A 13730-nucleotide genomic window follows, 5' to 3' on the forward strand; every position below is an offset into this window, starting at 1 on the left:
AGAAGGGAAAGGCTACCCAATCCAGTATTCTGGCCTGGAGAATTCCATGGACTATATAGTCCACAGGGTTGCAAAGAGTCGGACATGACTAAGCGACTTTCACTTCAGAAATATGTATTCTGAGTCTAGAAACAGGAAGATTAATAACAGTGAATTCTTGGTAGCCTTATCAAAGACCAGTCGACTGCATGGGATTATTTCTGATCTCTCTATTGTGTTCTGTTGCTCTGTATGTCTGTTCTTAGTATCCTGCTGGTTTGAATTGTTGTAGCTGGAAGATATTTTGAAATCAGGAATTATGAAGCCTCTAGCTTTGTTCTTCTTGCTCAAAATTGCTTTGGATATCTGTGGTCTCTCGTGATTCTATATAAATTTTAGGATTGATTTTTTTTTTTCTATTTCTGTAAAAACTGCATTGGGATTTTGATCGGGATTGCATTGAATCTGTAGATGGCTTTGGGTACTATTTTAACAATATTAATTCTTCCAATCCATGAATATGGAATATCTTTCTACGTATTTGTGTCTATTTATATTTCTTCCATCAATGTTTTATAGTTTTTGGTGTATAAGTCACTCACTTGCTTAGTTAGGGCTTCTCAGGTGGTGCAGTGGTAAAGAATTGCCTGCCAATGCAGGAGACGTAGGAGACGTGGGTTTGATCCCTGGGTCAGGAAGATTCCCTGGAGTAGGAAATGACAACCCACTCCAGTATTCTTGCTGGTAAAATCCCATGGCCAGAGGAGCCTTATGGGCTACAGTTGATGGGGTCGCAAAGAATCAGACATGACTGAGTACACAGTCTGTTTAGTTAAGTTTATCCCTAAGTTTTCCATTCTTTTTGATGATAATGTAGATGGAATTGTTTCCTTGATTTTCTTTTGAGATACTTCATTGTTAGTGTATTGAAACACAACAGATTATTGTACACATATTTTGTATCCTGCCACTTTACTGAGTTTATTAGTACTAACAGATTTTTATGCTTCCCTCATAGCTCAGTTGGTAAAGAATCTGCCTGCAAGGCAGGAGACCCGGGTTCAAGGCCTGTGTTGGGAAGATCTCCTGGAGAAGGAAACGGCAACCCACTCCAGTATTCTTGCCTGGAGAATCCCATGGACAGAGGAGCCTGGTGGGCTACAGTCCATGGGGTTGCAAGAGTCAGACATGACTTCAGGACTAAACCATCAACCACCACCAACAACAAATTTTTGTGGACTCATTAACGTTTTCTACATATAAGGTCATATAGTATGCAAAAAGTGATAATTTTACTACTTTTTTTTATTTAAATGCATTTCTTTTTCTTGCCTAAGGCCTGTGTCAAGAACTTCCAGCACTGTGCTGAAATGAGCTGGTGAGAGCAGGTGTCCTTGTCTTCTCCCCAGTCTTAGAAGAAAAGCTTTCAGGTTTTCACTGCAGAATATGATGTTCACGGTGGGCTTTTCATATACAGCTTTACTATGTTGAGCTGAGTTCCTTATTAGTTCAGAGTTTTTAATCATAAAAGGGTGTTCAGTTTTGTCAAATGCTTTTTCTGCAATTGATTGAGATGAGCGTGTGTTTCTTATCCTTCATTATGTTAATGCAGTATATATATCTCATCAATTGATCTGCTATGTCATCCAACTTGCATCCTAGAGATAAATCCCATTTGGTCATGGTATATGATTTTTTTTAATGTGCTGTTGAATTTGATTTGTTAATTGAAATAAATTCTTCAGCGCTCAGCCTTCTTTGAGCTTTTGAACTGTGGTGTTGGAGAAGACTCTTGAGAGTCCCTTCGGCTGCAAGGAGATCAAACTAGTCAATCCTAAAGGAAATCAGTCCTGAATATTTATTGGACAGACTGATGCTGAAGCTGAAACTCCAGTACTTTGGCCACCTGATGCAAAGAGCCAACTCATTAGAAAACACCCTAATGCTGGGAAGGATTGAAGGAAGGAGGCGAAGGGGACGACAAAGGATGAGATGGTTGGATGGCATCGCTGACTCAATGGACATGAGTTTGAGCAAACTCCAGGAATTGGTGATGGACAGGGAAGCCTGGTGTGCTACCGTCCATGAGGTTGCAAAGAGTTGGACACGACTGAGCAACTGGACCATAACAACAAAGTGAAATAAGCCAGATACAGAATGACAAATGTTACATGATACCACTTATATGAGGAACCTCACTGGTCAAGCACAGAAACGGAGTGTAGAATGGCGGTTTCCAGGCCTGGGAGAGGGGGCAAATGGGGAAGTGCTGGTCAAAGGGTAAAAAGTTCCAGTTACGCATGATGAGTAAGTCCTAGAGATCTACTGCACAGCACGGCGTCTATAGCTAATAATACTACACTGTATACCTAACCACAGGCTGCAAAGGAAGATGTTAAGTGTTTTAATCCCAAAATAATAATACGATGATGATAATGATGATGTAATAAATTAAAAGGGCAAAGTGAAGATCTGTAGGTGATAGAAGTTTATGGCATAGATTGTAGTGATGGTTTCAAGGGTGTATCCCTAAAGTTCATAAGTTGTATGTATATTAAATATGTATAGCTTTTTGTATGTCAACTATTCCTCATTAAAGTGGATAAAATATCACAGTGAATGAGCAATGATGCTGAGTTCCTTAATGTAAAGTAATGTGCTTTTCGTAGCATTCATTCAGTGGACTGAGCTGTTTGCTTACAAGGCTCTCTGACTGCATGATCTGAACTATGAAACAGTAACTGCTATCCAAAGCACGCTGGCCAACAATGCATGGACCAAGCTATCCTAGTCCAGACTCTGATACTGCCTGGACATTCCTTTGTTATAATCATCAGAGAGGAGCAGGAAATCACAAAGATTACCTCTTCTATGTGATATAAACTCTGTCCTCCTCAAATTCATATGTTGAAATACTAACCCCTGGTACCTGTAAATGTGACTTTAGTTGGCAGTAGGGTTACTGTAGATGTAATTAGCTAAGATAAGGTCATACAGGAGTAGAAAGTATTTCTTGCTCAGTGTGACCACATGGACTGTAGCCCACCAGCCTCCTCTGTCCATGGGGTTTTCCAGGCAAGAATACTGGAGTGGGTCACCATTTCCTTCTCCATACAGGAGTAGGGTGGGCCCCTAATCCAGTGTGATCGGTGTCCTTTTAAAGAGAAGTAATTTGGACACAGCCTTGCATGCAGGGAAAATGCCATCAGAACACTGTACCTTGCTGTCACTGGCCAAGATAGGAAAGTTTCCTCCTAACCTGTCACCAGGCAGTGCAGCAAAAATGGCCTTTCATTAACTCGAACTTTCAAGATGTTATTTTTTAACAGATATTTCTCTATGTTTTTATTTGGTTTAATAATCATTCATTGACAAGTATTTCCTTTTCCCCACTTAGGTCACAAGGAACCAATAATCGGCAACATAGAAAACTGGCAGCTCCTTCATGAAGAATATAGTCAAGACATTGTTTTCTTTTTTTTTTCCTAAAGATGAGCCCTCCCAACTCCAACTCAACCTTTTCCTTTGTTTGGTAAAGGAAGGAAACAGAGCTGTACTCTCAGTGAATTTTTTAGAATCCCCAGTGACGTCTGTCATGGTCAGTTGGGCAACATAAGGCATCTGTCTCATGGGGAGCTTGACCCAGGAGTGACTCTGTGAACATCTGAAAGCCAGGTTGGTGCCTAGGAGCTTGGCCGCAATGTTCTCTACTGTTTAAGTGTGAGGGAAATTTCCCCATGAACCAAACTTAGAACTAACTCTTCCTAATGTAAAAAAATACATTTGGATAAGCATAATAAAGGATTTTTGATGGGAACCATTCAAAGACAAAAATTAAGGCCAGAAACATTTTATGAGACAGAAATAGAGGGCTAGCAAGCAAGAAAAAAACACCAGTGTTCCCACCAGAAATCTTAATTGTTCCAATAAATAAGTCTGGAGTGAGGTCTGGTATGGTTTTAAATAAGCTATCATCATTTCTTCTCTATGAAACTTCCCACAATTGAGCATATGAATGGTGAGTACTGAGCTTACATCTCTGCAAGTGGTACAAGGGCCAATGGATGAAAATGAGACAGCAGTAAATAAGGCCTTAGGAAGAAGGGATGCATCCTGTCTTAAGGATTTTCCCAGCATGCCGCTTAACACCGTGAATACGGAAAGGTTACAACTGGAGAGGAAATTACGTTGCCAACTCATTGACATCAAAATGCCTAAAAAGAGAAGCTAAGAACAGCACAGTGCAGAGAGGCGTGCAAGTCAAGTCTCGTTATCTTGAATGCATTTATTATATGTGTGCTGAATTATATATAAGCCGGAGTCTTAAAAATAAATGAAAGCATATGCTAATTATACGCCACAGCATTTCTCTTTCCCAATGTAGGTCTGAGACTTATCAATGGCAAATACATCCAACAAATCTATAAATAAGATTCCTAAAGGATGCTTTTATGAAGAGGCAAAAACCTGGTAAGGATCAAGAAAAGGGAAGCCCCAATTTTATATATCTTCAAAACAGAAAGCAATCACTAATACTTACCTTTGCAATTTGATCGAACTTTCCAAAGAGTTCATTCAGCATGTGGACGAGCTCTCCAGGGGAGCAGTCACTGGCCAGACGGGTGAACCCAACAATGTCTGCATAGAGGATACTGTGGGAACAAAACAGTGGGTGCCATATTTGCAAGTTTATATTCGCTAAGAAAGCAATGGTAGTCTTTCCCATTAAAAGAGGACAATTTCTTACATTTTATATTCTTGCAAAACATCATTCCCCTGGGTATGGAATACATAGACATGTTGCTAAACTGTCCCATTAATTTTTTTGATGTTATATTTTTATAATTAAGATCGGGGAAGAAGGCCATGCGATACACTTTCTCTATTCTAGTCCACTGTTACTGACAACATTTCTCCTCTCAGGGCCAGCCTCTCCTTCCCATTCTTGCTTATTTGGTCTTCATCCTGACAGTTCATTACAGTGTCATAATTCTGATATCAAAGGAGTATGCTTCCGTTTGAACTGTTATGTGATTTTATATTGTAAGTATTCCTAAGTAGAAGAAGCAAAATCATAAAAGTTATATCCTGTTTTTTGATTGAAAGACAAAATTCTGGGTTCTTTACTAACTTCCAGGAAATGAGATGCATCTTCCTAAAGCTCAGAGCTGAGTTTGGGGGGAGCATTAAACAAGGAAGGACACCAACTAATGTCCAGTTACAGTAATAACAAGTACTATAAAGGCAAACAGTTGCTGCTGCTAAGTCGCTTCAGTCGTGTCCGACTCTGTGCGACCCCATAGATGGCAGCCCACCAGGCTCCCCCATCCCTGGGATGCTCCAGGCAGGAACACTGGAGTGGGTTGCCATTTCCTTCTCCAATGCATGAAAGTAAAAAGTGAAACTAAAGGTGCTCAGTCGTGTCCAACTCTTAGCGACCCCATGGACTGCAGCCCACCAGGCTCCTCTGTCCATGGGATTCTCCAGGCAAGAGCACTGGAGTGGGGTGCCGTCGCCTTCTCCGATAAAGAAAAACAGTAGAATGCCAAAAACAGTAGTAGGGGTGGTGAGCTGAGCGCCGAAGGATCGATGCTTTTGGACTGTGGTTCTGGAGAAGACTCTTGAGAGTCCCTTGGACTGCAAGGAGATCCAACCTGTCCATCCTGAAGGAGATCAGTCCTGCATGTTCATTGGAAGGACTGATGCTGAAGCTGAAACTCCAATACTTTGACTACCTGATGTGAAGAGCTGACTCATTGGAAAAGACCCTGATGCTGGGAAAGATTGAAGGCAGGAGGAGAAGGGGACGACAGAGGATGAGATGGTTGGATGGCATCACCGACGCGATGGAGATGAGTCTGAGCAAACTCCGGGAGTTGGCGATGGACAGGGAGACCTGGCGTGCTGTGGTCCATGTGGTCACAAAGAGTCAGACATGACTGAGCAACTGAACTGAGCTGACTTGAGGGGTGGTGACGAATCTGGGACACAGTGCCTAAGGAACTGACAACACAGCTTCCCCTCATGGCATGTATAGGCTGGGGGGCAAATGAGAGGTTCCTTAGAGTTTTGTGTGCGTTTAGCTAACCTTGATGAATCAGGATAGAAGAACATAACACCTGTGTGTGCATTACAACTTTACCTACATAGCAACATGCTTATGTTTTACATAAGGGCCTAATAAGTGCACTGTGTTCAGTTGTGTCTGACTCAGACCCCAGGGACTGTAGCCCACCAGGCTCCTCTGTCAATGGGATTCTCCAGGCAAGAATACTGGACTGGGTTGCCATGTCCTCCTCCAGGGGATGTTCCCGACTCAGGGACTGAACCCACTTCTCTTGTATTTCCTGACTTGCCAAGTGGATTCTTTACCACTGCGCCACCTGGGAAGCTTCAGAGACCTAATAAAGAAGCCTAAAATTGCTGCGGCAATTTGAGTTTCAAGTAATACATACGGTATGATTTAAGATGGGCCATGAAACAAAAATAACTGCCAATTAACACTCATTAGGATAGCTTTTTCCTGAAAAAAAAAAACAAAACAAAAACAAAAAAACAAAACAGTTGTTGCTGAGGATGCAGAGAAATTAGAGCTGGTAAGCATGCTAGGGGAAATGTAAAATAGTATAGGCACTATGGAAAAGAGTATGATGTTTCTTCAAAAAAAATGAAACACAGAATTACTGGGTGAACTGGCACTCCCACTGCTGGATGTGCACCCCAAAGAACCGGAAGCAGGACCTCAGATATCTGTATACCCATGCCGACATCCTGCCTCGGGATGAAAAGGCCATAGGTTTCAGACTTCTTCTAAAATTAACTGGTACTACATGACATTTAAGCTTCTGTATTTTTAAGTTATGTATTTACTTTTGGAGCTTCCCTCGTGGCTCAGACTATAAGGACTGCCTGCAATGCAGGAGACTCAGGTTTGATCCATGAGTTGGGAAGATCCTCTGGAGAAAGGAATGGCAACCCCTTCCAATATTCTTGCTTGGAAAACTCCATGGACTGGGGGGAACCAGTTGGGCTACAGTCCATGGGGTCACAGAGTCAGACACGACTGAGTGACTAACATTAACAGTTTTCTTTAGGATCCCAAATATATTTTCTGAATTTAAATTATATTAAATACTGCAAACATATTGTATACAATCTCTGAAGGCAGCTGAAGCTGCTTCACCAACCCTTTGCCTTAGATTGTATGGTAACTGGCTTCCAAGATGGCCTCAGTCATCCTTACCTCCCTGGTATTGTCCCTCCCCATAACGGGTAGGAGTGACTTGTGTAACTAATAGAATGCTGTAGGAATAGCCAGAAATGACTTTTCATAAAAGATATAGCAACTTCCACCTGGCTCTCTCTTGGATCCTTCCCTCTGGGGAAGCAAGCAGCCATATTGTGAGGACACTCAAGCAACCTGTGAAGAGGTCCAGCAGTGAAGATCTGAGGCCTTCCGCCAACAGGAAGTTAACCTGCCCACCAGGTGAGAAGCCACATCGTGAGCAGATCTCCCAGCAGCCTGAAGCCTCATGGGGAAGTCTACGCCAGAACCACTTAAGATGCTCCAAAACTCCAGCCCACAGAAACTGTGAGATGTCTATTGTTCTTTAAAACCACTAAGTTTTGGGGTAATTTGTAGAAATTGATAGAAATGTAGAAATTATGTAGAAATTATCATAGAAATTGATAATACAGATATTATGCAGATTCTTTATCAACTGCCTGAAATTGGTCATGTCATCTGTTATTTTTGCAGGTCTAGTGTTCCTGGACTATATCAAACTACTTAGAGTCTGTGATCTTCTTTAGATACAGACATATTAATATTTATTTTTATGCATTTTGAATACCAATAATTGTCTTAAAAATACCGCAGGAGATGGAGGGCCATTCCTGATTTTCAGACAATTAAGGTCCGTCTAGTCAAGGCTATGGTTTTTCCAGTGGTCATGTATAGGTGTGAGAGTTGGACTGTGAAGAAAGCTGAGTGCCAAAGAATTGATGCCTTTGAACTGTGGTGTTGGAGAATACTCTTGAGAGTCCCTTGGAGATCCAAGTCCCAAGGAGATCCAAGCAGTCCATTCTAAAGGAGATCAGTCCTGGGTGTTCATTGGAAGGACTGATGCTAAAGCTGAAACTCCAATACTTTGGCCACCTCATGCGAAGAGTTGACTCACTGGAAAAGACTCTGACGCTGGGAGGGATTGGGGACAGGAGGAGAAGGGGACGACAGAGAACGAGATGGCTGGATGGCATCACCGACTCGATGGACATGAGTTTGACTGAACTCCAGGAGTTGGTGACGGACAGGGAGGCCTGGCGTGCTGCGGTTCATAGGGTCACAAAGAGTCGGACATGACTGAGTGACTGAACTGAACTGAAGGCTAGAGAGAGCAATTTCTAGTAAAATACAACTTATTAGATACTATAAATTGTTTTTCTTTAATCATGTAGGCAAAATGCTTAAAAACCTAAAGGCAAGAGAGTGTTTTAAATAATTTCACTCATTAATATGTATGAATGTTCTCTTTCTCTGTGTTTATACACACACACACACACACACACACACACACACACGTATATACATACACACCCATAGTTCTTTCCTATTATTCCAAAAATTGATGGGGACTTAAAAATATTTACTCCTGATTCCACATTGATATACAATTTTTTTCTGTTATCTCCCTCTCAATATTGTATATTAGCTCTTTATTGTATATTAGCTCTTTGTGTGCTTGGGCCACACCTGTTTCTAAAATCATGTGTCAAATGAGATTTGTCTTAGCAATACATTTAAGCTACAGTTAGGCCTTCCCTGGTGGCTCAGACAGTAAAGAATCCACCTGCAATGTGGGAGACCTGGCTTTGATCCCTGGGTCGGGAAGATCCCTTGGAGAAGGGAATGGCAACCGACTTCAGTATTCTTGCCTGGAGAACTCCATGGGCGGAGGAGCCTGGCCGGCTACAATAGGGTTGCACAGAGTCGGACACGACTAAGTGACTAACATTTTCACTTTTATTTTAAGCTACAGTTAAATTTATTTCTTATTAATCAATTTCAGATATCCTTGACCTGAAGTGATCAGACCTAATGCAGCAACATGCAAGGGAAAAAGTCTGGAGTTGGGGGCAAACAGCCTGATTTCGATTCTAGATGATGAGCTACACAATTTCAGTTTTGTTTGTGGTTGTTGTTAATAAACTGTTGAATGGAGGGGCAAGTAACCCTGACAACTAAAGGAGTAACCTGATGAATAAGGCAGGCACAGGTTGCTCACTGAGATAACCCAGCCAGAAGAGCAAGCGCCACTGTAACACAATGGAACAGATGGAAGGACAGGCCTCTAGAGAATTGGGATCAGAAACAGGTGCGCATGGAGAATGGTGAGGACCAGAGTGCCTACCTCTGGAGGCCAGAGACGATGGGGAGCATCACCCCAGACTGAAGTGAGGGCCCACCCGGCTCCCGTCCAGAGCTCAGGGGAGAAGAGGTCCTACACGACCTCCCTTCTGACCACAATCCCTTGTTAGTTTTCTAGTTACTAAGATTCCAGGAATGGCTCCCCGAGAAGCATCTGTGACTGCCACTCTTGGACAAGCTGTAACTTTCACTGTAATTTGATTAAGGTGCCCGCCGGTCACTTATGATGCTCTGGCCATACCCAGAGCCCAGAGACACTCCCCTGCCCCCACCTCCGCCCCTGCATGCCTGATGGGCAGCAGGATACCCAGCCGCCCTGGAAAGTGCTAGCTCCTGGAGCCCTGGCCCTGGCAAGCCCATGTCGAAGAACCAGTCCTTGTGCCTAGAGCCTGACTCCCTAATCTTACTGAGATAGAGAGTCCTGGGTGCCTGGGACCCAGTGAGATCCGACCTGAGAGTTCCCAGAATGAAGGCCCCACCGGCCACTTCTCTCCCCTTTGTAACAGCTGGTCCCAAAATGCAACAAGTAGAAGGGCCTGTTTTCTTATCTGAATGACCGAGAGGCCCTCGCACACGGGTAGGTGGAGTGGACATATGCTTTGCACCAAGATGAACAGCCCCAAAGGGCACATGACGCTTAAGACGGGGACTTCCGGGGACCTACATCCGCCACCCACATTCACCACCCTGCGCCGGGCTCCCCAGCCTCGCCGAGGAGGGAAGACGGTGCCGCGTACCTGACGTTGGTGTGCCGCTTGACGTAGAGGTTGTGGAAGTTGTTGGTGTTCTCCATCTGGCCGGCTTTGGGGCCCTGCAGCCTCTGGATGATCTCCGCTTTCATCTCCATGGCTATGTGTGCCGGCAGCAAGGAGAGCAGCAGCCGCTCCTGAAGCCAGGATGGAAGAAGACGGAGAGAGGTCACACCACCGAGGCCACAGCGAGGGCCGAGCGAAAGCACCAAGGGGCCGGAGCGCGGCCAATCTGAGGACTCTAACAAGTTCAAATACAGAGTCTAGAAATACATGTTAAAAAAAAAAATCCAATTTTCCAAGGTCAGAGTGTGTTATTAGATTATTTATTGAGTTCTAAGCATGTGTTCTGCAGTGTGCAAAGAAAAGGAAGGCATAGTTATTTCCCCGAGGGTATTATTTATCTATTGTGATTTTAAAGGAGTGAAACGGTAATAATACGAAGATGCCAGAAAGCAGTGGTCAGTCGGAGATAGAAGACTCTCATTTTCGCCTACTCCTTTGCTTGAGAGATAAAGTACAAGCTATATTGCACTTTTGAAAGTCAAGCAATATTCCACATTTCCTAAATAAGATAGTCACACATTTTCAAATATTTCATTTCCTCTGTGGTGATCATGCAATCCTTTTTCGTGATTCTGAACTATTATAAACACAGAGTCAGAAATATTAGTCTCTGAGAAAATGTCATCTATGAGAAACTATAGGTGGGTCACAAAGAAGTGAAAACATATGAGCCTTTCTTATATTTTTAGTCTTTAAATTCAGTAAATCCTGTACATGATAGCATGCAATATTATACATATGTTAATATGCATTTATTATGCTTAGAATGACACTTTTTCATTCCCTTTAAGGAAACTGTAATTTTTTTTTTTGACAAGAAGTATCACAGAAGGTCAATCTTTGAAAGTTGATATTTACTCTAGAGTACTTTAAAAATAAATCTATTATAGAAAACACTATATATTCCTAAGGTATTGTGGATTTAGCTGGTGATATTCAGTGTGTCTAAATGAGCATCTGTAGAGCAAAAGATTTTCTCTTCTTCCACATTTTCTCTCTAACAAACTTCTGTTTGGACAAAGTGGTGAGAGAGTAGAGGAGGGTGGGGGAAAGTGGGCTTTGCCCCCAGAGTCACTGGTCCACTTGTTTGTCCCCTGGATCTACCCACAGAGCACATCACTTTGGAACTCTGGGGAACTTTCATGATGGAGCAGAGGGGAGGCCAGAAGTACATCTTGACGAAGATGAAATGGGCCTTGCCACAACCTATCCCCAACCGGCTCCAGGAAAACACAGACGCAAAGTCAACAGGAGACTCTGTGTGGGCCTGTGTGGGGCCTCAGTGCATGGTCGGGGGCGTCTCTCCATGAACTGGCATATCTGAGTGTTGGTCATCTGTTCTTTCCTTCCTTCATTCCCCCAATCAGGAAACATCATCCCTGCCCACTGAATGCCAGACTCTTGATGAGCACTAATGATAAATGCAAAGATGAAGGAGACAGTGTCCCTAATAGCACAGCTGTCAGATGAGACCAGGATAGGCTGGTGTTTAGAGGAATCCACATACCTTGGAAAACAGAGGGGAACTAACAGAGCAGGAGCCCCCGCCATGCACCACATGCTTCCAGGAGCTCTCTTTACGTGCTATATCAATAACAGAAACAGAGTGTAGATATTGCAGTCTTAGGGGAAGAGGATTGAGAGGTCCCCATATTTTTAGAAAAAAAATTTTTTTGGAGGGGTAGCAATACCACTAGATTTTACTGTGGGCATTAGCAACGTAACCCCTTATGTGGTTCCTTGCACTCACAGAGACGGGTGATGTGAAGGGTAGTTAAGTGGGGGGCTTTTTTTTTGTTTGTTTGATTTCTCAACTCCTAGAGGAGTTCCTGGAAAGCAGCATTTTCTCTGTAGTTATTTGCTGAATGAATGAATGCCCTGCGGTACATTTTGTCTGGGGCACAATAAACAGAAATCTCAAAACCTATGTTCATTGTTGGTACTGCTTATGGCAGAGACCTGGATAGGCAGGGCTTATGTTTTAAGATCAGATTAATGACCTTCTTGGTCATCAATACCAGGCCTGGGCAAGATCTGGGTCAGTGATCTTCACCCAAAGGGAAATTTGACTATTCTGCAAAGCAAGGCATTGATTATTTTGAGTTTTTGTCTCTAGCAGACAAAGACACTGGGAGAAAGAATGACTGCCTCTGGTGATACGAGCGGAGCCCCAGCTTCACATCAGCAGGCTGCACTAAAGGCGAAAGGGAACATTCAAAGTGTCTCCTGGTTGGAAAACCACTGGTAAACACCGACAACCACTTGAAATCACATTTTGATCTGATCCCTATTCTGAGCTTGAATTTCCTTCCATTATTCTCCAAATTTCACTAATGACCTAACAATACAACAGCATCATGTTAGCTTAAAGGTGAGGAGGTGAATTCCAATTTTGGACTAAAGCGAAATTTTGAAAGAGCAGGGACCCTGTCCAACTGTGAGACCTCTCATTATGCAGACAAGGGCCAAGATAAACAGCAGCAGGAGGATAGAGAACAGCTGAGTTCAATAATAGAAGAAATCAAGTCATGTTTTGGTTTGTTAACAGAACAAGTGACCCCAGAGAAATGGAGCCACTTGGAACTCGGAATACCAAGAAATTACAAATGTGGAAAATGTTGTTCAGTTGCTCAGTCGTGTCCCACTCTTTGCGACCCCATGGACTACAGCACGCCAGGCTTCCCTGTCCAGCACCATCTCCTGGGGCTTGCTCAAAGTCATGTCCATTGAGTCGGTGATGCCATCCAACCCTCTCATCCTCTGTCATCCCCTTCTCCTCCTGCCCTCGATTTTTCCCAGCATCAGGGTCTTTTCCAATGACATGAAAAATGGATGTCCATATTTTAAAACTTAGAATAAAACCTGTATCCTTGTTACACACAAATTGAGAGTTCAAAACATTTGGCTGATGATCTAGTGTCTATACAAATCTGATCCCTCTATTATCTCAGAACCAAATGAAAAGGTACTGGGATTTATTTTTTAAATAAATGGCACTATACTACCTTTTGTAATCTTACTACAAAGTAGAGCTATTCTTTCATCTATTTGTCTTTTGCTACCCACCCATCAAATACATGTAATTGCCTCTTACTTTCTTTTTTCTACATTTTGGCTTCCATGACCAACCAGATGGTTAGACATTTGGAAAGTCTGAAAGTCACAAAATACGTGATACATCCAAGGAAGTACTTAGATGATAGACTTTGCTTCTTCAAGTTTGGAACCGAGTTATGCTAATGTTTCCTTCACTCAACTGCATTTTGGTAGCTGCTGAGCACACTGTGTGTACTGAGTTACTCTGTATGGGATGGTCTCTGTTTCTCTATTTATTGATCACTGTATTGGATGATTGTATGTGAGGTCAAAATTGTATAAAGGATTCATAATGTTCAAAATCTACTTAAACAAATAGAGAAAATCTAGTGAGAAAACTGTGTTATTGATGTCAACAAAGTCAGAAGACTCATCTGGTCATCCTCTAAGGCATGATGAGACGGGAGACAAAG

General features: G+C 42.7%; 1 protein-coding gene across 1 annotated transcript in view; it reads right to left on the reverse strand.

Moving 5' to 3' along the window:
• The window catches only part of ADCY2 (adenylate cyclase 2), a 449290-nt gene that overhangs the window by 137386 nt on the left and 298174 nt on the right, over positions 1–13730 (reverse strand). The window contains exons 5-6 of the mRNA XM_068990537.1: positions 10144–10292; positions 4520–4631 (exon numbers count right to left, since the gene is read on the reverse strand). Coding sequence (XP_068846638.1) covers positions 4520–4631; positions 10144–10292 — 261 coding nt within the window. The remainder of the gene's footprint in view (positions 1–4519; positions 4632–10143; positions 10293–13730) is intronic.

This window comes from Capricornis sumatraensis, chromosome 18, assembly GCF_032405125.1.
Source record: "Capricornis sumatraensis isolate serow.1 chromosome 18, serow.2, whole genome shotgun sequence".
Classification (NCBI taxonomy): domain Eukaryota; kingdom Metazoa; phylum Chordata; class Mammalia; order Artiodactyla; family Bovidae; genus Capricornis; species Capricornis sumatraensis.